Below are 26389 nucleotides of genomic sequence, written 5' to 3'. Positions count from 1 at the left end.
CTGCTCCTCACCGCGTCTTGAGCAGCTCTGATTCAGCAAGAGCGAGCTGGTATTTGGGTGAGCCGCGTTTCACTTCGGCTGCTGAACTGAAAACAAGGGCTTGGTGCTTCTTGAGCTAAAGTGTGATGTGATTCCCAGCTGAATTTCAGCTTTCTTGCAGACATTAAGAACTGCCTCTCCTCTGGTACCGACCCTTCACTTGGGTCTAGAGCATGGGATTTCTTCCCCGGTGCAAGGCGGCAAGAGGAGGGAGCTGGGGAATGGGAGCGGTGGGTTTTTCTCCTGCTCACAGCCCTGCTGCAGGCAGGACACCTTGGTCTGAGAGGGGCTACCCTACGCTTGCAGAGAGATGGCAGGGTGCTTCACCCGTCAGATGAAGGCTCCTTCCCTGCCTCGGTAGCATCAAGCAGCGAGTGCATCCCTTCGGGCAGGCTCTCCCTGGGGTGTAAGAGCTTCAGTGTTCACCGAAGAGAAATGACAACCAGGTGCCTGTAACCAGCACAAAGACAGAGCCGTAAGAACGGCTCCACAGCTGCAGGGTCAGGCTGCTCCTCAACAGCAGGGGCTTGACCTCCCACCATCGCTCCCAGCATCTCCCCTCCCAGGGCAGCAGTCCCGAAGGGTTGCAAATCCTTTTGGGGATCCATGGGAAGTGACAAAGAATGGCTCCATTCAAGAAAACCAGAGAAAAAATTTAATATTTTCCTTTATAAAATATCTCCAATAAGTTATATAGGCAAATCTTTAAATTAAAATAAATTAACTCCGCTCTATACTGGGACACGCGACCGTCCACAAAGTCAAACTAGGATTTGTGTTTCTTTGAAAAAATATGCCCTAGATCTCCAATGTAAGATTTGAAAAAAATATCTATGCTTGGTGAGGAGAAAGGAGAAATCTGCAATGGACAGAGGGGTTAAGGTGCGGTGCTGAAGCTGCCTGTCGCCAGTGGCATCTCCACATCCAGCTAAGTGCTAAGAGCATCTTCATCGTCACTCCAGTCAGGAGGAGCATCCGTCCCAAAGTACCGATCGCCAAAGTTCCCTGTGGGGAGAAAGAGAGAGAGGCAGTCACGGTGCAGCTCTGCAGGGAGCCCTGGGATCCATCCTTCAGCCTGCCCTCATCCCAGCAGGCAAGGAAAGAAAAGCAGGTTTATCCAACAGCTTGAACAGCTCTAAAACTCGTGTAGCAGCAAAACTGGAGCAGCCTAGAGTCTGTTTTAGCACCCGGTGGCAGAGGTGTTTCCTGGCACAGCAGAGGCGAGGACAGAAGAACACAGTGAGCTTGTTTTGGATCAGCTTGTTTAAGGTGGCAGCTGAGGGAATGAGGTGGGCACAGGTCTGCTCCAGCTGTCCCAGCCCAGCTTCTCCACCTGGGGCCGGAGGAGGCTCACGGCACGTGGCATGGCTCCTTCTGCCAACAAGGCTACGTCTGCCTGACAGCGCTCAGAGCGTGCCTGTCGATCCCAACGCCCACGTGGCAGCAGGACCCAGGAAAGGCGGTGGGTCCCTGGGTCAAATAAGGCCAGACCTAAGGTGCTGCTGACAACCAGGGCTTCACCTCCTCTGGCGAGTGGGTCAGGAGCACTGAAAATCCCCCTGCAACAGCTCATTCCTACCTAGATACTCACCGATGCCGGGGATTATCCGGAAAAGGTCATTCACCTTCTTGTCCACAGCTGTGGTGATGATCTTCACCCGGGGGAAAGCATAGGCGACTGAGTGGACACCCATCTCCGCCATAAGCAGGGAGAGGAGGAAGATCTTGTCTTCTGGGACATCATGATCCTACAGGAAAGGGACAGAGACAGCTCGGGGTAAGGGTGTCTAAGGCATGTTATGGCCCATGGCTTCACTCAGAGCACTTAAGGGCTTTCCTGAAGCCACTTTTTCTCCTCCCCTCTCTGTGGCCAGCTGGGGTTGCTGGGCACAAGACCAAGAAACCAACTCAATCCGGGCTGTTAACGACACAAGGAAGGGGTGACTTTGTCAGCGCCTCATTACAGAGTCACCCCAGCTTGTGCCGTCTCCCATGACACCCTCCTTCGCAAGGAGGAGCCAGTTTCAGCGCAAAGCCCCTCAGCATGGCTGCGGCTGGTGTTTTGCACGTTACTTGGGAGCGAACCACCCGCCTTCTGCAGCGTGCCCCGACGTCCTCCATACCAGCAGCACCCGCACTGCCATCATGGCTGCTGCACCCGTGGAGACCGTGCAGTCCATCAGGATGACGTGGTCTTCGCTGATGTCCTTCGGCAGCCGCAGGTAGTGGAGCTGGGCAGGGGGAAAGAGAGATCAGCTTAGAGGCTGCAGGCTGAAGGCGAATGGAGCAAACCGAGCCCTTCTCTTAGAGGGCTGAAAGATCTTTCATGCATCTCTATCTCTGGGACCCCAGCTGTCAGCTTGGAGCCAGGCGCTGGTGCAAACACTCGGACAGCAAACCAGCCCCTGCGTGTACAAACATGCCGGCAAAGCCCACTTCAGAAGCTTTCAAAGCACTTGCTTTCTGATCACTCATCCCCTGCCGAGATCAACTCTCGGATCGCTGAAGAGCTCTCAGGAAATACCCGAGTCACCCCCTGCCTGCAGGCTAACGCCAGGAGATGCCCTCGGCAGCCCAGGGCCCCGGGCTTTACCTCCGGCTCGCCCGTGTTGCAGTTGGTCTGGATGAGGATGGTCCCGATGCGGACGTCCTTGCACACCGCTCTCAGCGCCGGCTCCATGGTCTCGCCCGCTCGCAGGATAGACACCCCGGTGATCTGCAGCACACCGCGAGGGTGAACGGGAAGGCAGCGGGTAGGAGGTGCACACGCACCACCCCGGTATGGCACTGGGTCTTGACAGTGGGGGACTCTAATGGGCAACCCCAAAGCACATCCCTTCCAAGAGGGTTGTGCCGCTCCCAGTCCAGGCTGGCTCCCTCAGTGGGAGGGCAACACTGGCACAGTGACATTGCTGATGGCACCCCTGGCCACCGACCTGCCGCCTGTCCCAATGTCACAGGGTATGGTACTCATGACGGCAGGCACCAAACCCGGGCCTGAGGGAAGCCCCGAGAAGCCAGGGTTGTCCTTCCCCTGCATCCACGGGGCTTTCAACGTAACCCCAGGGGGCAGGTCTGAATAGTATTTTTTGCTTCCACTTACTTGCTTCCCGCTGTATGTCCTCCCTTCGTAGTCCTGTCCCTGAGGGGTCTGCACTGTGCAACTCTACAAAAACCACGTGAGAAGCATTACCAGGGGCTCTGACATGGCTCTCAGAAGAGCCCTGGTACGGGGGAGCCAGCCAGCTGCGGGCTGGTCTGGACCCTTGGAAACCGAGGCTGGACAAAGAGTCATCACCCAGGGCCACGCCACGGCTCCACAGCCTAGGAGAGCCCTGTCCCTTTTTAATCTAGGAGAAAAGGGCTGATACACAGGGAAGGCTGGAGGAGCAGCACCAGGACTGTCCCGGCTCCCTGGTAGTTACGGGTTAGGAATCAGAGAGGAAACACAGCGCCTGCTGCCCGCCCTCCCAGCTACACCCCTAAACTCACCTGGAACGGGAGCAAGGAGAGCGCGTGCTCAATCAGCAACCGCATCAGCCTCTTGGAGTAGAAAATGAACTCATCTCTGCTGGTCTCCTTGTTTCTAGAGCGGAGGGAAAGCCAGCGTAAGCTTTGGACCAAAACGTGGCCCGGGAGATGCTGACAGAGGTCAGAGTGCTGTGTGGAGGTGGGCAGCCCCTGCCCCTGCCTGGCTCTCAGCATCTTGTTTGCAGGGAGCTCACCAGCTGAGCCTGGAATTGCGGTGGCAGTTTTAAGGTAAAAAGGAGAAAAATTGTTGGCAAGACCATGGAGCGCTCACAGCACAGCTCCTCTACACAGGGCTCACCACTGTCTGCCCCGTCCTGTGTCCCCAAGCCACGAGGACAGGGCGCAAGTGGGATTTGGGAGTCCAAAGCAAGCCGAGACCACCCCAGCTGGCAGCGAAGCCCCATCCCACCCCAGGAGGCCGCGGTGGTGGGGGCTTTACCTGATGATGGTGTGCATGCCCCTCACCTGAGGGGTGCTCTTCAGCACACTGAGGGTCTGAGGAAGGGGGTGGCACTGGTGGGCTGAGGCCAGGGCGGCCCTGAAAAGCAAAGACACGGTCAGAACATCTCAGGGCAAGGCTGTCCGAAGGCTGGTGCACAGCACATGGCCGGAGCCATCCTCCCAGATGTCATCTCACACTGCAAATGCACACCAAGGCCATCCAGCTGAGCCAAACGAGAGGCCAGCCCTGCCCGCTCCCCCACGATGGCAAAAAGGGACCCGCTCCCACGAACGGGGCAGACAGCGGGTGGTCGGTGGAGTCAGGAGGACCTCGCAGCCCAAGGACCTGCTGGGCAGCTGACCCGTGGTTGGCCCATCTTGGTTTCCACTGGTTGTGAAGGTGGAAAAAAACCCCCAAAACCTTCTCCTGGTCGGGAGTCTTATCTGGTGGTGGGTTCTGAACTCACGGGGTGAGGAGGAGCTGTTGTGGTTGCCTCTGTCCTGCAAGTGCCAGATGTCACCAGGAAGGGGACAGGCAGCCAGGCTGCAACGAGACCATTTCAGAGAGCTCCTGGCCCATTCAGGGATAGTCAGATCGACACCGAATTGGGAACAGCTTGAAGACTTTACGGCCGGACAGGACTGGCTGTGTGTGACTCATCTCCACATAACTAATAGGGTTGGGAGCTATTCTTGGATCAAGGGAACACCATTCATGGAGCAGCGCACAATGGAGGCCCATTAGTCACCTCTCTCTTTGAGAGCGGCAGTAATGAGATGAAGGTCACATCTATTTGGCTTCCACAAGGCTGGGCAGGATGGACAAGCGACTTTGTCTGGGAGGAGGGCTGGGGTCCGAAAGCCACACGTCAGATCACACACGTGCCAGCAGCTGCATCCCGGTCAGAGAGATGTCGGGGAGGAGGAGGAGAGAGCAAACAAACGAAAGCACCAGGTGATTAAGACTTCAAATCAAGCAGAAACCTGGATTAACTGCACACACACAGAGGCACACAAGCGGAGAAGACAGAGAAGATGACTGGGTAGGAATGGAGGAGGGCAGAGCTAGATGACTTGAGGCCTCCATCCACATAGCCATCTCCTGGTCTTGGCTGACCAACAACAAACGAGACATTCCCAAGGCCTATGGGTACTTAAGGGCTCCTTCTTGCTTTCGCCAGCTCCAGTCCCGCGTAGCAGCAAAGAGCCCCTACGCAGGGAACGCTCCCGAGAGCCGAGACAGCTCGTGGCCATGCGGAGCGCATGGAAACCGGTTGCGCTCCCATCGCAGGCTTGCCTGCTGCCGGCAGAGCCCGGCCGGGTTGGGGCCAAACCCAGCACGCTCCCGCTGCCCGCAGACCCCACCGCCTCTTTGGGACAAGCAGCCCTCAAGGCCCTGGACCTGCCGTTAGTGAAGCGAGCTCACTCTGTTAGTCACCGCAATTTGGGTTAGCTGCCTTCGGAGATGCTCCCACGTCAGGGCTGAGCTGCAGGCAGCACCCAGCAGCTCTGTCCCCGCAGCACCCCCCTCCCTTCCTCCTGCCAGACCAGGCTCGGGGACAGATCCTGGGGGCACAGCCCTGCCTAAATCCCTCCGGACCCCAGGGATGCAGACCCACGTGGCGGGTGAGGACCTGAGCCCTGCCTTTGCAGATGCAGGTGCCTGCACAGGGGCTGCCTGCTTCTGGGGGGGGGGACCACAGAGATCCGCCCCCCAACAGAGAGCCGCACACCCACTCATGGCCCCAGCTGGGTTTGCCAAGGTGACAAACCGCTATCGCCCAAACCAGAGGAGCTGTAGGGGTCGTAGCCCACAGGGCTGTCTCCCACCCACCACAGCCCACCCAAAGGCACACGCCTGAGCTTGCCACGGGCACCTCTGCCCTCCATCACTGGCAGGTCCGTGTCACGGCATCTCGCCGTGCCAGCGGGATGGGCAGCCCCTCTCCTGCCGTGGTCTCTGCGGTGCTGCAGGTGAGACGCTCCCGGCTCCTGCTCCCTGCCGCAGATGCCAGCGAGTGCTCCTATCCCCGAGAGCAGCCCCGCGTTCCTGGGAACACCTCCCCTGCACCCCGAGCTGTCAACAAGTCCCCGGGAAATGCTGTCAGCGATTTGTCAGTGAGCTTTCCGCACCTTCCTCTGACACCTGCGCAGGGGCTGGTGCTCAGTGCGGGGACAGGGAGGTCTGGATGCAACCCTGCTCGGACTCCTGTCTCTGACAGCCCAGGGAAGCTGCTCGGTGCTGTGTGGGTCCTGATTGTGCTTTCTGGGGGAACAGTGGCAGGTGCCATTTTTGGGATGGGGATAAAGATGCTCTCTCAAGTCCCCCCACCCCGGTTTGGTCCACACAGCCCCAGCAAAGCAGGACCCTGTGAGCTGTGTGCCTGAAGACCCCCGGCCCGGGTTAGTAACGTGGCTCACGCTGCACAGCCCTCGCCCCCATTCCCTGGCGTTAGTGTCACAACCAAAAATACTGCCGTTAGCGTTTGTCTCCTCACATATCCCAGCGCAGCTTCCTCTGGTCGCCAGGTGGGAGGGATGTTCAGGGGAGACAAGACAGGAAACATGAGAGTTTAAGGGGAGAGGGACAAACATGACATGAAACAAAGGAAAAAGGACTGTCGTTAGTTAAAGGGGGAAAAAAAAAGCCCTAATTGATCTATGGCTCTTGGACCTGCCTGGTGCCTGGGCCATCGCCGTACAGACCCCAGAACTCCTCCCTTGATGACCAAGTCACGTCACGGCTGCTCTCCACGGCACCGGCTCCACTCCTGGCTCCACGGGGTGAAAGCTCCATCTGCTCTCAGCGCCGCAGAGTCACGGCAAGGACACTGACCCATCTCTGTCCCAGGTGGTACCACACTGCAACACCAGCTGCAGCTCTCAGAGCCCGGAGGGAAATGCCCAGCCCTCGCCCAGGGCTCTGCTGCAATCCCAGAGCAAGTGAAGGTGCTCAAGGCCAAACTTGCAAAACCTTCATCCCACCTGCCCCGCACCCGTGCAAACTGCTTGTTGGGTGCACAGGGGTGCCCACCTCCTGGCATGCTAGAGAGATGATCTGCTGAAGCCTCGGAGAGCCTGGAAAGCCAAGAGCACTGGGAACATAGGGAGAAACCCAGCTCTGAACAGAACATCACCGCCACTGGAAAGACCTTCCTTCTCCCGAGTTCACCTGGACCTGCCCTGGGATCGCCGTCCCTTGGAGAGGGGCTGCAGGTCGAGGCAGAGAGAAGAGCTCAGCCTCTCCAGCAGCCTCCCCGCTACAGCCATGTCGCTTGCGGTGAAATCCCTTGGCCAGCCCTGCCGGGAGGGATGGAGGGAGCGGGTCTCTGCCACCATGACCTGCAGGCAGCCTGCCTGCGGGAGCAATGTTCCCTGTTCCTCCCCCTGCCAGGCAGGACCGCGATGGAAAATTCAGATGGGCAGCCATGAGCACGTCAAGAAAACGTCTCACTTTGGAAACTTATTTTTTCCCCCCAGAACAAAAGCCTTAAAGGGACAAAAAAAGAAAAAAAGAAGAAAGAAAGAAAGAAAGGGAGAGAGAAAGGGGTGACCATCTCTCAGGAAGGCTTCAGGGAACATCCTCAGCTCTTTGTTGAGCATGCTATCAAGCAGGAAGCAGACAAGAGACATCCAGCTACAAAGGAGCTAATGCAGTCAAGGCATTTCAAACACGTACAGCGGCTGGCTTTCACGGCTGACATTTCAAACAAGGGCTATTAAACTGCGCCACGGGCTGATATTTAAAGACACAATTGGCAAAGGGCATGCCAAGCTGATCGAGACCTTGGGGGTGGGGAATATTGATTGGCAAGGGGAATTCAGCTGAAAAGAGCACTGGCTCCTAGAGCTGGGCTGGTTGCTGAAATAGCGTGGCAGAAGGGCTGGAAAACGGGCTCGGCTGAGAGCACAGTGCATCGGCAGGCATGGGCTCGCTGGTCCGGCTCCTGCTGCCGGACTCGAGCAGAAATACTCACCTGGGAGTGCCTGTACGTAATTGCATCTCCAGCACATGCACGGTTAAACATGTGGTAAGCTGGACAAGAAATATCCCAACTGCAAGGATGCTAAGGTCTGACCTGCGCTCTGAGACAATACAGAGGAAGGCAATGATGCTCCTCAGCAGCCAGCGGTTACAGGAGGAAAACAAGGCTTGAGGCTCCAGGGAACGGCACCACTTTCTTTCAACTCCTCAGAATTCACCCATTTGCTCAGCTGAGAGCTGGGGAGAGGCACTCCCTGCCCGTCCCAGGCACCCTCTGGGACAGGAGAGGCAGCCCAGGGCCAGCCTGGAGCGCTGGGACCAGAGAAGTACCTCGGACTGGGGCCAGATCTAAGCATCCAGGTTTTATTCTACCAGCTACAAAGGCCTCGCTGCATCCCTACGGCCGCCAAAAGGTGGTGACATCAAAACAACAACCGTGACATTTAGATGAAGCCATTCAAGACAAGAGGATAGGGAATTGTTTTAGATGAAAAGCCCCCTGTTTGCCAAGCACATCTCATTTGACACACGTCTCCCCATCTACCTCGCTCCTCTTGCGAGTGCAGAGCTGCAGAGGAACTGATGGGAAACCGCAGCAGCAGTAAAAGCACTGGGACTCCAGGAGCATAAACAGATTTTTCTGCAGGAAATTTTTTCCAGACTTTCTGGCAAAGTCATAAATGGAAACCACGAGCCTTAAACAGAACATAAAAATGTCTGTGGCTGTGGTGATCACAGAGTTATTTCTGGAGGTCAGATTTACCTTTCCAAACTCGCTATCATAAAACTACTAATACTTTCTCGACATATTATTAAATACCTGATTTTTAAGGTGCACAAAAAGATCACCTGTACTGAGTGCCACTTTGACTAAAGAGGAGAATCACTGGAGAGAAAGGAAATTTTTTTTTGGGGGGTATATATATACACACACACACATACACATGGGCATACACACATATATATACACACACACACATACACACATTAATCTACTCTCTAATGCTATTCCTGCAATTTTTTAAAGAAATACCCTTCTCTCCACGCCAAAGAGTACCTTCCCACCTGGACCTCCAGACATACAGGGAAGCTTATGCCATCTGTATGGAAATGTCAGGCCCCATGGTGTTCAACAAGCAAACAAAAATAAAATAAAACATCCAGTTGCCTAGTCTAGGAAATGAATGGCTTAAGTAAAGCAGAGTCTTTTTCCTGTTCATCTTAGGTATTTTAAAAGCTTGTTGTATGCCAAATGTAAATTTTAGGGTTACTTGAGTTAAGTGTCTCCATACAATGACGGAGATCTAAATGGAAACCCATCTGCAGTACTGCATCCCCTCTGCTTCCCTTTTTAGGGGTGTGTATATATATGTACAAAGCTGGCTGCTTAATGGAAGCAGGAGGCTAAGGTCCCATCTGGATCCACATGCTGAAGAGGTTAAGTAAATCAACGTATACTTTATAGCATCCACCTGCAGATACTGAGAAATTAGAAATCCTGCTGGATTAGGGCATAAGTATTTTCTCAGTCCCTACGCAGTTGCTGTGTAGTCTTTAGACACTGCAGGAAAGCGGGTATCTCTCGCCACGCCGAAGCTGCTACGCTCCTTCTGGGTGCCATCAGGCTTGCAGCCGAGAGCCTCTGCGCACGGCGAGGGATCCAGGGCTCCCACCGCCCTCAAACCGCTTTGCTTAATCTAATAATTGATGTTTAATGATGTTTAATGATGTTTAATCATCAGGGATGGAGAGTGGCTCTGAACAACTGTTCGTCTTAAGAGGATGAAGGAAAATAAAAGAGAATCCCAGGATGCGAAGCCTCTCCTCCTGCAGAGACGGGGGTCCCCAGCTAAGAAACCTGGCCCTGCCCCAGTTTCAGGGGTCTGCGCTCAAGCTGGTGGTACCCTTGCAGGACGAATACACCCCTGGGGAGCAGCCCTGTCCCTGCTGGTCCCAAACCCAAGGACAAGGCGGCCTTTCGTCAGCTTCGAGCGGGACGAGACCGTGCGTTAGGCGAGCTGTCGGTCTCGACTGCAGGTCAGGGTTAGGCCAAGCAGTGCCTGGCATTGGAAATGCCTCGGGCTGCACAGACAGGACAGAGTTAGGGGCTCTTACCTGACACTGAGTTCACGCTGCGGCAGCAACACAAAGACACAATGCAACCGGTATTAAGCATTGTCAACACCAGGGTCGTTTCAAGATAAAAGAAAAGGAAAAATAGGAATATTTTCCTGCATTCACATGTAGCCTTTTCCCCTTCTTCCCCTCCCCAGGTAAATGAAAGCCCCCCCCAAGCCAACCCCTCGCCTGGCTCGCAGCAGCGCCCTGGGCAGGAGCTGCCGTGTTTGCTGGCTGCAGCGTCCAGCCGCGAGCTTTCCTGGCTGGATCCCAGGGGCTGGGAGAAACAGCCATATCCCTCCTCCTGGCCCGTGCCCCACGGCAGCGTGCCCTCCTCAGCCCGGTGCTAGCGACGACACCGGGGCTCTGATCCTTGCTCCTGTGACCTAGGGTTTAGAAACCAACGTCCCGACCTGCCAGAGCTTAGTAAATCCGGGCAGTCAGAAAGCCCCGAGTGCCGCCTGCAGCCCTGCAGAGAGCGGGGTGCTCTGGGAGGGGGAACCTGCCAAGACGCCTTTGCATCAGAGCGGTCCCTCTGAGCAGGCGCGGGAGGCACGATGCTGTCATGTTCCAGCTCACATCCAGGGCCTGAACGGCTCCTGCTGTCTGGGAGCTCAGAAAGACCTGCAGGAATCGAGCCCTTTACTTTCCAAGCACATCCGTCTCCAGGTCACGCTCCTTCCACCTCCCAGGGCATCGCTCTGAGCGCCTCCGCAACTTAAAACATCAAAGCTACAAACGTGGGGCGGGAGGAGGCTGTGCTGCTCGGGGAACAGCAACACGCAACGGGGTCATTTGATCGAAGGGTCCCAGGCTCAAACTACTGGTGAGGACTGGCCCAGGACACACAGAAGATGACTTGTAAAAGCCAGTGATGGGGAAGTGGGAAGTGACGGAGCATGTGCCTGGATCGGGGCTCAGGCTGGGGGTAAAACATGACAAGACTTTGGGTTTTGAAACCCATGGGCTGCACCCAACACAGAAGCGGAAAAGCGGGCTCTTGACTGGAAAGACTGTGCAGCAGTGCCCGCAAGGGGGTGAAGAGGAGAAGCCAGAGCCAGAGAGCTGAAGTATTGCAGGGTTTGGGGCGATGCCAGCCCCAGGAGGGCTGCAGGCAGGGAGGGCACATCACTCAGATCACTGGAGGATGGTTGGTTTGTCCCCAGAGGACTCGCTCTCGCAGGGAGGGAAGGAAGCTTGCAGAGGAGCCTTGCACTAACCAGAGCACAGGGACGAGGCAGTCTCCTTCGCTGAAAAGGAGGGAGCACGGCTGGGAGGGCTTCGTGAGGACAGCCCCGTGGCTCACACGCCTGGAGCACGGAGGGAAGCCGGGCCATTCCCACCTTGGCACCCAGAGCACTGCTCCCCGCAATGCCACCGCTGCAGAGGCAAGGTCGACCCCACCATTGACAGCCGGGGGACCAGGCAGCTCTTACCTCTTCCAGCTGGCTGTGGACATGCTGAACGATCAGGTCAATAGCCACTGTGTTCCCGCTCCCTGGAGCGAACCAAAAGCAAAAGAGAGACAGCCTGGTCAGGGCCAGAGCGCTAGCAGTGCCTGGCGTGTGTTTCTTCCCCAAACTCCCCACTATGTTAAAAAACAGACCGTACCCCAAACATCCCTTCTGTAGCAAACCATCATCCAGCAGGAGACATTCCTGCTATTATCAAATTCTTATTTAGTAATCTATTATTGAATACCTGGAAGTCACCTCTAGCTTTTAAATTGCTAAGCTGCAGGAGCTGGTAGGGCAGGAGACTGGTTGAGGGAAAAGTGCAGACTTTCCCCTAGGAACCTGCTTTCGGCCAGTGTTTGGAGACACTCAACTGGAGGGACCTTTTCTTTGGCATGGGACAGCCACTCTTCTGTCCTCGCCAGCCGGAGGGCGGTGGGACTGGCCAGCAGAGCTGAGGGCAGAGGGACGGGGTCTCTCAGGTCCCACTCAGGACTGAGCCACGTGGCAGCTCGGGGCTGCCCTGGGCAGGTACCTCGAGGGACGACGATGTCGGCCAGCCGCATGGTGGGCTGGATGTACTGGTCGAAGGCGGGCTTGACAAACTTGTTGTACTGCTTGATGACCCCCTCGATGTCACGGCCGCGCTCGCTGATGTCCCTGCGCAGGCGACGCACCAAGCGGATGTCCGAGTCCGTGTCCACAAATATCTTCAGATCCAGGAGCTGAAATGAGAGGGGAGGGAACAAACCCCACCAGGTTAGGTGCGTAACTCGAACCGACCTTCTCCACCAGCCACAACCAGAAGGCTGAGCCCTGCCCACAGCACACCAGTTTAACAGAGCTCGGCTCAGCTCTGCTCTGGCCTGGAGGAAGCTTTGCCTCTGCAGTCCCTGAACTTGAACCTGGCTGGCACTGCAGATGCTGCAGCAAATCCCTTGCTGCCACCTGCCCTTTACTCTCGTGCCCCCTGAGACCTGTCCTGCTCCAAACCCCGTCTCCACTTCTAAGCAGTTCCAACACTTTGGCTGGATGTTATTTAAGAGCGAGGAGGAGACAAGAGAAGTTAATGCTCATGACACAGACCAAGAGGCTTAACCCAGGAGCGCTGGCTTGTTAATGCTGGAAGGGAGCCAAGCACAGCAGGTCAGCTCATGACACTGCCCTTAATTGCGGGAGACAAGAGCAGGGAGGCTCAGAGGAAGCTCCTGGGGGATTTACCCAGCTGTCCACTGGAGGTCATCGTTGCTCCAGGAAAGTACAACCCAAACGCTCGCTTGGCAGGAAAGGAAACCTTCTAGACTGAGCTTGGCTAAGTTTGTGCATGGCTCACTCCCTCCTATAGCATTTTTCATGTATCCAAATAATTCCCAAGAAAGCCTGAAGTGCTGGATGAGTCCAGCGTAGGAACACCAGGCTTTGCGCAGTAGAAGTACATCAGACTGCTTCTGGCTGTGCAAGCTGAGGCATGCAGCGCAGAGGTGGGCTATTTCCAGTCATATTTATGCAGCACCACTGCCAAGGACCAGATCACCACTCAGCTCCTAGTTCCTGGAAACAAATGGCTGAGATCAAGGTCTCTGCTTAAACGCTTGACCTCTGCCGGGGGCTCTTCCCCTGCCGCTGCAAGAGTCAAGGACTATTTCTCCTGCACAGTGAAGTGCTGCAGCAGCCGGTGTAACCTGGCAGAGAAGGTCACCTCCCTGCTGCTGAACCTCAGCAGAAAGCATGCTCCCACCATCTCCCCCCAGCTGGCTACGGGGTGGAGGGCTGGTTTGTAGGGGTGATGTTAAAGCACTGTGGGAGGAGAGGGTCCCATCCAGCGGCGTACATGAGCCCCAGGGCACCTGGGACTCTCTTTGTGCTGTGACATAAGGCTGCAGAAGAGGGGGCTGCAGCGCTTGCGCCTGTCAGGCTTCTCTTCTAAACCCTTCCTCACCTTCAGGAGCTCCTTGTCCGCGAATGCCATGATGCCTTCAAAGATAATCACATTGGCGCCATACAGGGTTTTCTGTGGAGTCAAAATGGATGTGGTTAGACACAGAACATGTGTTCAGAGATGCCCCATCCTGGGGAATCTCTCCGGGTTGTTAGCGACTGCGACAGCTCGCCCACAAAATGCGCCCTGAGCCAGCCACAGAGCAAAGGGCGACTGCACGAGTCTGACGGCGAAAGGCAGAGGCTGGAGGGGTCCAGTCAGCACTCCCCTCTCCTGTCTTGGCGGTCCCCTCACCTTCTCCCACTCCCCTCAGTGTCCCGTACCCATTCCTTCTTCCGGCTGTGGGTGGTGAAGTCGTAGATGGGGATCTTCACGCTCTTGCCTTGCTTCAGCTTCTTCAGAGTGGCGATGATGAGGTCAAAGTCGAAGGCATCGGGATGGTCAAAGTTGAAGTCATTGCTGGCTGCCTGCTCCTGCTGCTGCTTGGTCAACACCTGCCCGTAGAGAAGAGGTTAGTGCACGTGGCTGTCCCCACCGGCAGCCTTCCCTCCCCACCGCCGTGCCCAGCAACCTCTCCCCCTGCCCCAAGAACCATCTGAAGGGAAAAACACGAGGCTGTCACTAAATCCACATGGCGTTTCTCCATCAGGGTGTTATGCCAAGGGCCATGGCAGCCCACGAACTCGGCCAGGACAACGCGCAGCCTCACCTTGTAGAAGGAGTCCATGGAGAGCAGAACCACCCAAGGGACATCGAGAGCCTCAATGATCATGGTGGCCACCGTGGTCTTCCCGGAGGCGCTGCCTCCTCCCAGGCCTGCCAGGGAAAAGGGGATGGAGTCACCAACCCCACAACCTGCCTTTCCCATCACAGACTACAGCCCAGAATCCTGCTCCGTTGCACCAAGTTGGAGGAACCTCCAAAGAGGGAGATTGATAGGTACTACAAGAGATTATCCTTCAAAATGTCAAATGGCACATACTATAACTGCCAGCAATGTGCACAGCAAAAGCTGGGAAACCCTTCGCTAGATGGTTGTGTAACAAGGGGAGAGCTGGCATGAGAACCAGCCTAGACTAAATCCCTGGGAACTCGTGACAACCCAGGCAACAAGAGTTGAGGGAACAACAAGCAGAGATTGTGGTCTGCCCAGTGCCTGCTATAATCCACCAACCCCATCTGCAAGCTCTCAGCTTCTGCCCAATCCTACAGCTCACCCAGTCAACGCCGGACTAACCACGGGGACTCCTCCTGCTGCTGCCTGGGCTAAGCAACTCACAGCCTGGAATCCAGAGCCAACCTCCAGTTTCCAAGGAGGCTGTAGGGCAGGAATCCCCCCAAGATCTTCTGGAAAGCCACCGGGCAGGCAGCGCCGATGTTGGCCATGCTAGCCTGCACCAACTGAAGCGTAGAGGTGGGACAGAGCCTGGACATGCGCTGCCTCTGCCTACCTATCACGAAGGCCTCTTTGGACTGCGTCCCATGCTCATTGTACCACGGTGGTCGGCCAGCCGTGTAGATGGTCCTCTTGCTGGTCCGCAGCAGGGGTGGCTCAGACTTGCACTGGCTAGTGGTCCGCTTTCGCGGTGGCTTGGTGGAGCCCACTGCAGGGTACAGCCGGTCCAAGGATTCGGCGCTGCTGTTGCTGGGGATGGGGAGGGGAAGGAGCTCGGTTACTGCTGGTGGGGAAGGGCTTCCCAGTGCGTGGGAGCAGGGTCTCCAGGGGATCCCACGCTGTATGGGTGAGGGATGCGATGGAAGAGGGGGAGAAGCAACCACAGCCCTGCTGCAGCACCACCAGCACCCACACCTCCGCAACCCCACGCCACAGCCAACAGCAAGAAATTCTCGCACAGGATCACATTTTATCCCGGGAAAGGTGCGGCACGAGCATCACTTCCTACAGCCCTACTGCCTGGGGAATGTCTGCATTCTATAAACACTCCAGTGAGCTCTCAAAAGCACTGAGGGGTGTTATTACAGAGGGCAACAACCTGTCCTGACATGCCGAGGGACCCTTCTGGGGGATGAAAGCTTAACACATGGGCTTACAGCTCAACCGTTCTCGTCCTCCCTATGCACAATCCCTTTCCTCTCCCCACTTTGAGTGCTCCACTCCCACCCAAACCTCTAGTTATCCTTACCCTTTAGGCCTGAAACCCCTGGGAAAAAGCCTGCGAGCTAGCCAGAGCCGGGCAGCGGGGCTGCCAAGCCGTTCGCATCTGCTCTGCCACGTGAGCTGAGCGAGCACCGAGCACAACCGAAGCCCTGGAGCTGCTAAATGCCTCTTTCTTATCTCCCCTGCCACCACAGCCCCGGGGAGGGAGAGGAACAAACCACTCTCCGGAGCCCTTTCGAGCTTGGCAGCAGGAAAGCAGCGGCTGGGAGACGATAAGTGGCCTCTGGCCAGGAGATAAGCTGCAGCCACGCTCCGCGGCCAGCACGGGGATGGGGAGGATTATTTATACCAGCTCCTGCTCCTCCCCGCTTGCTGTTTTTGCCGCCTCGGGAGGGATGTCTCCTCCCTGTGAGAAGGTGCAAAGGGCTCTCCCTGCTCAACGCTTGCTCTTCTCCCAGCTGTGACTGGGCTGGAAACGAAACCTCTGCAAGGTCAGAGAGCTCCGGGCACCGAATGCTCCAAACCCAGCACTGTTTGGTACAGCCCAGCCGAGCTGGTGGGGCTTTGCTGCCTCTCTGTTATTTTTTGCTCTTGAAAGGGCTTAAACTACAGGGCTTTACAGATTTTGGTTTGATTTTAAGCTGTTTTGGTATGAAGATTAATTCCCTTCCCTCCCCCAGCCCTTTTTAGAACAATATTAGATAAAGATCAAAATTTGAGACCGGCCATCTGTACGTAAAGCGAACCGGCAAACCCCCTGAGCATGGCGGGATCCCCCCAGCACGCCGTTCCTACCTCCCGCACCGGCACATCCCTGCGGAGCGGGCAAGGAGACAGCGATTTGCCTGGCTTTGCTGAACCCCTGCTAGCAAAAGGCAGGCTGCAGCTCCTGCCCCTGAGCCAGGACACCTCACACCGATGCCGACCCTACAAGTGTGCACCTACAGAGCCCCCCCGCAAGAGCCTCAAGCCACCAACATCCCGTCCCTTGCACGAGCCCATCGGCAGGCACGGCCAGCATCGAGCACCGCCGGCCTCCGGCTCACCCAGGAGCCGAAAACACCCCAACTGTCGCTTTTAAAAAGCAACGTCAGGAGGTCAGACCCACCGGGAAAGCCTTCTGGGGTTTCTTTCTGTGCAAAGATGGCTCCTTCCACCACAGAGGCAGGAGAAGAAAACCCAGAGGGGGTATTTCGGTCTCCTCTCCCACCAGTGACGCTGCAGGAGCAATTAGCCACCGCGCGCTATTCCCAGAGCGGGGCTGACATCAGCCGACGATGCCGGTGCATAAACAAAGTCATTTTGGCTTGATAAAAGCAAGAGATGACAAAAACACAGTTGTTTACCAGAAAATAAAACAGTTCCTTTCATCTGTGTCCCAGCCCCTCTCCTGGGACTGCGGTTACTCAAGAGCCGTGCCGCCGGCGCTGCCGCCGAGGGCTGCTGAGCCGGTTTTCCTCCAGGGATACACACCGGTCTCCATGCGACAGGCGAGCACTTTGGGATGCTCTGCTCTTTGGCATAAGGCAGCGCCAAGCTCTCCTGTGCCAACCTCAGCCCGCAGATGCCATGTCCGAGACCACGATCCACACGTTGCGATGCTGACCGAGGTCACGATTCCCAAAACGACTCCAAGTTGGGCAAAACTCTGGTTTTTGGAGCCGGAGCAGAGCCCAAGCGAGAGGCTGACTTCTGCAAAGACTGCTACCGGCATCTTTGATTAGTACCAACATAACTCAGCTCCTGGCGGGGACAGGAAGGTTTGCACCCCGACGGCTCCGGCTGTGCCCAGAATTACAGGCTGTAGTCACAGCAGCTCCGTGCCGGGGCATCGCTGCGAGATGTAGGGACACACGGAGGGACAGGACAGCGTGGGGACAGCCCTCGGAGAGAAGTGGAGCCATCGTCCCTTGGCACGCCTGGGGCTGCTCTTGGATGCAGCACTTTAATCCTGTTCCAAGAGCTGGCCTGCTCTGCCTCTTCTCGTCCAAACGCTTCTGGACTTTCACCTAAATTCTGATTCTATAGGTATGTATCTATACCATCTGTATCTGTACAAGGTAGATATTCTACACCTCTTAAATCAACGTTTCCCGTGATCTATCTCCGATAAGCACGGCCGTGGGGAGGGCTGTGGGACTGTCCTGGAGTTCTGCAAAGGTCATGCATTTTCTCCTAATGTTACACTTCAAGTTTTGTAGATGTTTTCTGCGGCTGCCTTTGCCAGGAAGGGACTCTCCTCCCCTCCAAAGGAAGGGCTGATCCCAGCCATCTCGCTTGGCCATTTCTTCCTATCACTTTTTAAAAATTCCCTGCAGCAGCGACAAAGCCCGTGCAAGGCCCCTACGCGCAAGGTAAAGCCCCCAGAGGAAGGGGACGCTCTCTTTATAGCTGAATTTAGTGCCATTGCTCTAACCAAAGGACAGTCCTTGTCCCACGCAGACCCTTCCCAGCCTTCCCGAGCAGAGCGTACCCCCTGGGTTTCAGCAGCACGATGCCATAGCAAGACAAATATGAAAGGAAACGTGTCCCTGGGCTTGGTAACCCCCGTCTTGCAAAGCCTTCCTGGAGGACTCAGCTGCCACCAGCTCTCCGCACTGTCCTCAGCTTCTGGGGACTCTTTGCCTTCCCTGTAGCTGATGCAGCCTTGCTGGAGCCTGCCCGCATCCCTTTGTCAGGAGGATGCCCGGTGGTGGGGTCTGCTCCCCAAAAAGGTTCTCCAGCCCTGCAGATGCACTGGCACAAACGAAGGAAGAGTTTTGCTCCCGCTTACCCCAAGCACAGATTTATTGGGGTAAGAGGGACACCCCTCTCCCTTGCCCACCGCCTCTCCCATCCCCACCCCTGTGCCCTCCATGCTAAGGCTTTCTGCATCCCGCCGCCCTCCGAGACCCCCGACCGTCCCGGATCCATGCTGGGCTGGGAGGAGAAAGGCAGCAGGTCCAAAAAACCAACAAGGAAAACTAGCAAAGCCCCAAACCTGAACTTGCAAGCCAACAGGAGCGCTCATCCTCAGCACCCCGTAAACAACACAACCGACCGAGCGCTCAGCCCTCCAAATCCCCCTGCCAAGTCCCCCGCAGCCTGCCGAATGGCGCCGGGCTGGCTTCATCCCGTGTCCCGTGGGAAGCTGATCTTTCCCCCAGCTGCTGCCTGCGTTTTCGCAGCCCTCAGCCGGCTGGGAGCCGGGGACCGGGACTGGGACACTGGGACCGGGGCCACCGAGGGTTCACTCCAGCAAGCAGGGACTGAAAGCAAACAGATGAAAAAACAGTAAAAACCCACCCAAAACCAAAGCAAAGGAGGAACTCACCCACCGTCCGGCCCGAGGGCCCAGCAGCCCGATATGCGGACACTGGAGAAGGCCGGGGGGCTGCTCATCTCCACCCCACCGCAGAGCAGGAGGCGATACCGGGCAAAGGGTGTCACCCCCCGGTCCCTGCCCGCGTTTCGGCTCCTGTCCCCCAACCTCCTGGTGCTACAGCGGCGAGAGGACGGCCATGCCAGTGGGGGTCCCTGGGCAAACCTCGGTGCGAGGAGCCATGCACGGGAACGTCCCCGCCGGCACGGGGACCACGGGGTCCCGAGGGGCCGGGGCGAAGCGGACACCCCCGCTCCCAGCAGATCTGGGGGGCTCGGGACTGGAAGATGTAGAAAGAGAAAAGAGCGCGGCCGGGGGAGTGTCTTTTGCTGGGAGCTGTGGAGCGGTCAGCACGCATAAGAGGATAGCTTAACCTAGAGATTACGTTCATTACCTGATATTAATAGCACTGGCTTGATTAAAGAAAAAGCAGGGAGGGGGTCGGGGGGAGCGAAGTGACACCTCCCCTCACCGCCCCCTGCACAGGCAATAAACACTGGCCCCCCCCCGGCACCTCTGCTCCCTGGGACCGGGGCTCGCTCAGCTGCCTCGGACTTTGGGGGCTCGCCGGGGCGGCGGGGAAGGCAGATCTGTCACCCACCCGGTAAGTACGCGACCGCAAACGCCGGTTGAGCTCCCGGTACGGCTCCCGGCACCGGCGGGGAGGAGGCTGCTGGGGGGCAGGAGGGGACAGCCCTGGGGCAGGGATGGAGGGGGTACCCAACCAGCACCCCGCTTCCAGTCAATGGAGCCGGCTGGGACTCGGGGCAGGGGTGCTGCTGGCCAGGCTGGGGTTTTTGGTGCGGGACTCATCCCCCTCCCTTAGCTCCCAGTGGCAGGAGGTCCGGCTGCGAGCCCCCCCCCCGGTGCTCAGCTCCCCGGGGAAAAGCTGCCCCTCGCCGTCCCCTCGGCCCCGGAGTAAACAAGTGGGTGAAACTCAACACTCCGGGACTGCGGGTGGCTAAGAATAACGTCCCGCTGGCTGCTCGGGCCCTGCAATCTGCTCTCTCAGCCTTCCCCCTGCCAGCTGCCCGTTGCCCCCCCCCCGGCCATTTCGGCTCCTTTCCCAGCACCAGCCTCGCCAGGGAGGGCAGGGAGCCCAGGCATCCAGTGCCCAGCAGCTTTTGGGGGAAGCCGGGCAGCAGCTGAAGGGCAGGATGCCCAGCAAGGGGTGGGAGACGGCCGGGTACCGTGGCAAGAGGGGTCCCAGCCGGCCCTGGAGCACAGGGACCGGGTCAGAGCAGCACCCACCGCACAGCATTTGGCTGCTGAGGAAGGGAGGAGGTGGCGGAGGACACACCAAAAAGGCCAGGCAGGGAGCAGCGGGCAGGCTCTGCCAGGGACGAGGCTCATCACGACGAGGTCCTGCGGTCACCGAATGAGCCCCCAGCCCTCCCCGGCACGGCGAGACGAGAGCTCGGCTTCAGCGCACCCACCTCCGAGGGGGTACGGGCAGGATGCTCCCCCCGAACTTAGCACCAAGCAGGGCTGAACATCTGGAGATGGGGCCAGAGATGGGGAGAAGACCCCTTCCTCCTCCTCCTCCTCCCCGAAGCACTGGGGCTATTCCACAGGCGGGGATACACGCTGCATCCTGGTGTCCTCAGCAAACCCCTGCCACACCGGCCCCCTCCTGCTCCTGTCCAGCAACGGGACCCGCAGAGGAGAGCATCACCCCGAAACACGTCTCGAATGACTACAGCGCTGCTGGAAACCAGGGACAAGGGGCTGGTCCCCGGACAGGGGCTGCAGGAGGAGAGGGACGGGGATGGGGTAACCTGTCCCCAGCTCGAGCCGCGGCTGCTGCCCCAACGACGCCAGTGAAGTCAGCGATGATCAAAGCAACCTTTTCCATCCTGTGATTTCAGCACAGACTCCCCTTTCTCTGTAAAAGCTCTTTCAGAAGTTTAAAAATAAATTTCTCTTCCGCAGCGATTTCTATTCTTTCTCATTAAAGAGGCAAAAAAGAAAAGGGACAAGGAACTTGGCGGTGAGGAGCCCTCACCCTCGCCAAGGCGACATTGTTCCTTATCGCACGCTCCCCGGTGCCTTTTTTCCTGCCTTTGTTTAAAAAGCCCAAGCGACGGGAGCAACTGTCCCAGCAGCTCACCCAACATCCCAGCCGGGCTCCCAGGTAGGATGGGAATTGCCCGCACCGGCTCTGAACCCTGGCAGCGACTGAGCCTTCCTCCCAGCACACGCTCCTCTGCTTCCCAATTCCCTTCCTGGTTTCTGAGCTCTCGCACAGGCTGACACTCCTGGGGTTTGGACTTTTTTTTTCTTCTAGATGATTTTTAAGCACGAATCCCTCCTTTATAATCACAGCCTCCAGGAACTGGACTTAAAATTGGGAGAAATAGCAGACCCCGTGAAGGCTGGGTCCCCTTTTCCTTCCAGGGATGGAAAGCTGCTCAGCGGGTTTTCCTTGGGATTTAAGGACAGAAGCTGAATTGCACATGGCTTTTCCTGGTTTGGTCGCTGTAACCCGAATATCATCAATAGATCCGTGTAAAAGCTCAGGACACACCAAACCCAGAGCGGAGAGGGGTGCCTGGCCCTGCGGGAGAGGGTCCCTCTCCCTGCTCCCACCCCTCTGAGCAGCACCCATGGGTGCGCGGAGGCCAAACCTGCTTCCCTCCATCTTGGAGCGTGGTTTTTGTTGGGCCTGACCTGCGTGGGCCAGCCCTGAGCAGGGCCTTTCGTGTCCTACGGCATCTTTAAGCCGAAAGCGGTTGCGCTGCAACAGCCTGGTGCAAAAACCCTGGAGCCCTACGCCAGGAACCCCCTTATCCAGGGACCAGGGTGAAACGGGGCCGGATCCCACCACCCGGCGAGCGAGCCAGGCTGGAGGATGAGTTTCGTTCAGGGAGCGCACAAGGAAAGGCTTCAGGGAAGTCCTAAGCGTTGGGATGGAGGAACCAGCCCATGGGATGGAGGGACCCACTCATGGGATGGAGGGACCTAACCAAGGGATGGACAGACCCACCCATGGGATGAAGAAACCCACCTACCCACGGGATGGAGGGACCTGCCTGTGGGATGGAGGAACCTACCCAAGGGATGGAAGAACCTGCCTACAGGATGGTGGGATCCACCCACGGGATGGAGGAACCTACCCAAGGGATGGCAGGACCCATCCAACGGATGGAGGGACCCACCTGCCACCCCATTGCCCGTGGCTCCAAGGGTGCTGAGACACTACCCAGCGACCCCGCCGTGCCCGTGCCCGTGCCCGTGCCGTGCCCCTCCTGCAAACCCATCGAACATCACACCCCCTTCTCCCCAGCCTCACACCAAGCTCTGCCGCTGCCGTGCCCTGACGAAAGCCACCCCGGAGCGGGACGGAGCATCCCCGGGCAGCTCAACACACACATGCTCCCTTCCAGCTCTATTAAGGCCTCCGATTCCCAACGACAAAAGGACAAACATTTCCCTCTTCAAACCCAATTATCTCGCTGCTATTTATATAGAGCGAGGGCCGCGGGAATGGCGTGGTCAGCCTAACCGCCGGCTCGCTCCATGATGGAAGGGGCTTGGTTATACAACCCGGTTACTCATTCCCCACCCGGCCGGCATTACTCGGGGCAGCTCCTTCCTCCCCTGCTCATCCTCAGCCTCCTCGCTACCCGCCGCTGACTCACAGGAAGGGCAAAGGCAACTCCGTCACAGGCAGCTGCCGGCTCCATATTTAGTTGCCGAAACGCGAGGGCTGGTTTGGCACCGACTCAGGCGGAGCCGGGGTCGGTCGGTGCCGGTACCCTACAACTGGGGATGCTCCCATCCCTATAAACCAGGTTTGTCTCCGCTCCGGTGATGCTCCGGAGCCAATTCCCGGGTATTTGGTGTTAGGGAGTGGTCACGCTTCTGCGTGCCTGAGGATTGCAGTGAAAAAGGGAGCGGGAACCCGCGAGAAAACGCGAGTGGAGGGAAAAATAAAGCCACGAATCCCGCGTGGGGGTTGGTGTTTTGTTTTTTTGGTAGCAAACTTGCGGGTTTTTTTCCCTGCTCTGCCAGCGCCTCGCGCTCGCTGGAGCCGAGGCACGTGCCAGCTCGTTTGTAAACGAAATTCCGCTGCGAAATTAAGGCCAGAAAGAAAAAGCGAGGGGGTGGGACACACACACACACATGCCAAAAAGGGGTGGGGGACAAAAAGAGGGGGGGTGAAGCAAAAAGAGGGGGGAAGAAAGATGGGGGAAGAGAGGGAAAAATCCCCCAAACCAAACAAGAAATAAGCGCAGTTTGGAAAAAAACCCAAATAATAATATCGGCTACGGGGTTCCCTGCGCTGGGAAGCGTCCGCGGCGTTGCTTGTCGGGATGGGAAGAGGCAAAGGGGTTTTTGTGGGTTTTTTTCGGGGGGGGGGGAAGGAAGGAAGGAGCGATGGGATCGGGGAGGCCCCACTCGCGGAAGTGGCATCGTGGGACGGGACCGGGATTCGCAACGCCCCGGAGCCGCCGGTTCCCGGCGGCTCCGGGGCGTTGCGAATCCCGGTCCCGTCCCGGGAGGGGTTGGAACGGGGAAGGATGGAGCCCGGGTTGGGGTGAGGGGGGGTCCTTACCTGTCGTGCGCCTCCACCGGAGCCCCCTCGGCCACCGGGGCCGCGGCCATGGTGCTACCGGGGAGAGGCAGGAGCGGGCGGGGGAAGCGGCGGGGGCGGTTCTGCCGCTTGGCTCCCCGGGACTTGTAGTGCGGGGATGGGGAGGGAGGGGGAGGGTTTTTTTTTTTGGGGGGGGGGGGGAGGAAGGGTTTTGGGGGGCGTAAGGGGGTGCTGGGGGGGGAGGTGAGTGGTTTGGGTGGGGGGGTGGCTGGGGTGTGGGTGGGGGCTGTGGGGATGCTGTCAGGATGGGGGGGGTGCGTTGGGGTGCAGGTGGGGGCTGTGGGGTGCGGGTGGGTGGTGTGGGGCATGGGGGGGTGCTGTCAGCATGGGGGGGTGCTGTGGGGTGCAGGTGGGTGGTGGGGGCACGGGTGGGTGCTAAGGAGTGCGGGTGGGGGCTGTGGGCATGGGGGGAGGGGCTGTGGGGTGCAGGTGGGGGCTGTGGGCATGGGGGGGTGCTGTCAGGATGGGGGGGTGCTGTGGGGTGCAGGTGGGTGGTGGGGGCACGGGTGGGTGCTTAGGGCATAGATGGGTGCTAGGGAGTGCAAGCGGGTGGTGGGGGCACTGGTGGGTGCTTAGGGCACGGGTGGGTGCTAGGGAGTGCGGGTGGGGGCTGTGGGCATGGGGGGGTGCTGTCAGCATGGGGGGGTGCATTGGGGTGCAGGTGGGTGCTTTGGGCGTGGGTGGGTGTTGTGGGGTGCAGGTGGGTGCTGTGGGGATGGGGGGTGCTGTCAGCATGGGGGAGTGCTGTGGGGTGCAGGTGGGGGCTGTGGGCATGGGGGGGGTGCTGTGGGGTGCAGGTGGGTGGTGTGGGCACGGGTGGGTGCTTAGGGCATAGATGGGTGCTAGGGAGTGCAAGCGGGTGGTGTGGGCACGGGTGGGGGCTGTGGGGTGCAGGTGGGGGCTGTGGGCATGGGGGGGTGCTGTGGGGTGCAGGTGGGTGGTGTGGGCACGGGTGGGTGCTTAGGGCATAGGTGGGTGCTGTGGGGTGCAGGTGGGGGCTGTAGGGCTCCGAGTGGTGCTGTGGGCACGGGTGGGTGCTGTGGGGCAGCTGAGAAGGAACACCCATGCCCAAGCAGCTGAGGGGCGCAACACACAGCACCCCCACCGCCACCCCGCAGCTGCCAGCGGAGCCGGGAGCAGCGAGGATTTGGGTGGCCCCACACTCTGAAACGGTCCCTGGGTGCTGGGAGGACCCCAGCCCCACGGGGCACTGCGGGGGGACCTGGTTTTACTCGGCATCGTGCTCCCTTCTTGCACCCGGGGTCCCCCGGCGCTGAGGTTTGTGGTGCTGCGAGTTTGGGGGGGTGCCGGGGCAAGTGCTGCTCCCCACGGTCCCCGTCACACCCTCGGGGAGCCGAGACCATCCGTCGGGAAAGGCAGGGTTAACGGTCAGCAACGAGGAGATCGGCCTAAATCTGGCGCTTATTTGGGTTCGGTGCCAAAAAAGACATTAGGAAGCGGAAAAGGATTTATTCCCACGCTGGGATGGCCGGCGGGGGTGCCCCGGGTCCCGCAGAGCTCCCCGGGGATGAGAGGTCCTATGCTGGATGCGGCCCTTGGGGCTGGGAGACGCTGGGTGCTGCTTAATGGGAGGACGGGCAGACTGGGGGGAGCTTTGGGAGGGGGATTTTTGCTGTAGGAGTGGGGGCAGCCGGGCATTGGGCTGTGGGCAGCGGGGATCCTCCTGGCACTGGGGATTGCTGGCCGTGCCCAGCACCGGTGTGGGAAGCATCGCCGGTCCTCGCCCCGGCCACCCTGCCCCGGTTTTGGGGGCACCGCTGGGATGAAGACGACGGGCTCCATCCCCAGCACGAAGCCGGGTTGTCCCGGGAGTTTTCCTCGGCCACCAGCAGCCGCCCACAGAGGAAGGACAAACCCGGCCGATCCTGAGTCAAACCCTCCCACCGAACTGCAAAATAACAATGATAATAGTAATAATAAAAAATCAATAAACATTTATTCGATACAGCTGTTTTTAATACATACAGTACATCGAGTTACCCCTCCGCGGTGCTCGGCGGTGCGGCTGTTAAGAGCTGCTGTTACAGTACTCTCCAACTGAGGATTTGTCAATGATTAACAAAAGAACAGATCGTCACAAATCGGGAGTTTATTATAAGATAGTTTACTGTTAAAACAATTTTATTTTTTGCAAATAAACACTTTTTAATATATATATTTATATATTTATATATATGGTTACAAGTGATAAATTGAAAATTCTTTTTTTTTTTTTTTTCCATTTTCTTTTTTTCCCCAAAATACACTTATGCACTAATAACTGGCATCAACGAGAAACATTCGGATATGCCGTGGGATGGGTGTCACGAGGAGAGAAAGAAAAGAACAAAACGCTCCCAACGTTCACGGGTGCGAGCGATGCTCCGGGCCGGGGCAGCTCCACCGTGGCCGGACTCGGACCCTCGCTCCTTGCCCCGGGGCAGGCAGCCGTGCCGGCGTGGCACAGCTGAACTCGCCGGTGCGCCACGTCGGTGCCGAGGGTTCCCTGCCCGCGGCAGCCCCCCGTGATCGAAGCTTTTTGAGGACGGCTCTGTGGGGTTTTCCCGGGGGGGGTTGCAGCCCACCCGTCCCCGACCCCGCGGAGTTTTAGCCCTTTCCTCGGGGATGTGGGTGACGGGATAGTGGGTCTCTGCAGCGGTGGAGGCGAGGGAGCTGTGGGGCCACGGTGTCAGGGTCCCCAGGGTGCTGCAGAGGCCGGTGCCACTCGGGGACGCAGCCGGAGGAGCCGCCACGCAGCCCCCACCGCGCCTCGAGCCCCCACGCTCCCAATTTACTTACCGTGAA

At 58.0% G+C, this 26389-nt stretch overlaps 1 protein-coding gene across 7 annotated transcripts; it reads right to left on the bottom strand.

Moving 5' to 3' along the window:
- Nucleotides 1–671: 671 nt before the first annotated feature.
- Nucleotides 672–23672, bottom strand: UCKL1 (uridine-cytidine kinase 1 like 1). 7 transcript variants are annotated; one of them, XM_049816496.1, is made up of 16 exons: nt 23546–23672; nt 14959–15152; nt 14217–14323; nt 13831–14001; nt 13508–13579; nt 12104–12293; nt 11551–11612; nt 11335–11424; nt 10112–10128; nt 4010–4108; nt 3532–3625; nt 3143–3205; nt 2633–2755; nt 2163–2270; nt 1631–1787; nt 672–1044 (listed from the first exon to the last, which is right to left on the bottom strand). In XM_049816496.1, exons 1-16 carry the CDS (start codon nt 23593–23595, stop codon nt 968–970), a joined length of 1674 nt encoding a protein of 557 aa, XP_049672453.1. In that variant the 5' UTR covers nt 23596–23672; the 3' UTR covers nt 672–967. The 7 variants fall into 7 exon arrangements, with proteins under 7 accessions (XP_049672453.1, XP_049672452.1, XP_049672454.1 ...); XM_049816495.1 differs by lacking the exon at nt 23546–23672 and adding an exon at nt 18940–19474; XM_049816497.1 differs by lacking the exon at nt 23546–23672 and adding an exon at nt 18940–19474 and having other exon boundaries at nt 11335–11364.
- Between the last annotated feature and the right edge of the window lie 2717 nt (nt 23673–26389).

Source organism: Accipiter gentilis, chromosome 14 (assembly GCF_929443795.1).
Source record: "Accipiter gentilis chromosome 14, bAccGen1.1, whole genome shotgun sequence".
Classification (NCBI taxonomy): domain Eukaryota; kingdom Metazoa; phylum Chordata; class Aves; order Accipitriformes; family Accipitridae; genus Astur; species Astur gentilis.
The sequence above is the reverse complement of the archived record's forward strand: the minus strand, read 5'-3'. Positions and strand labels throughout refer to the sequence as shown.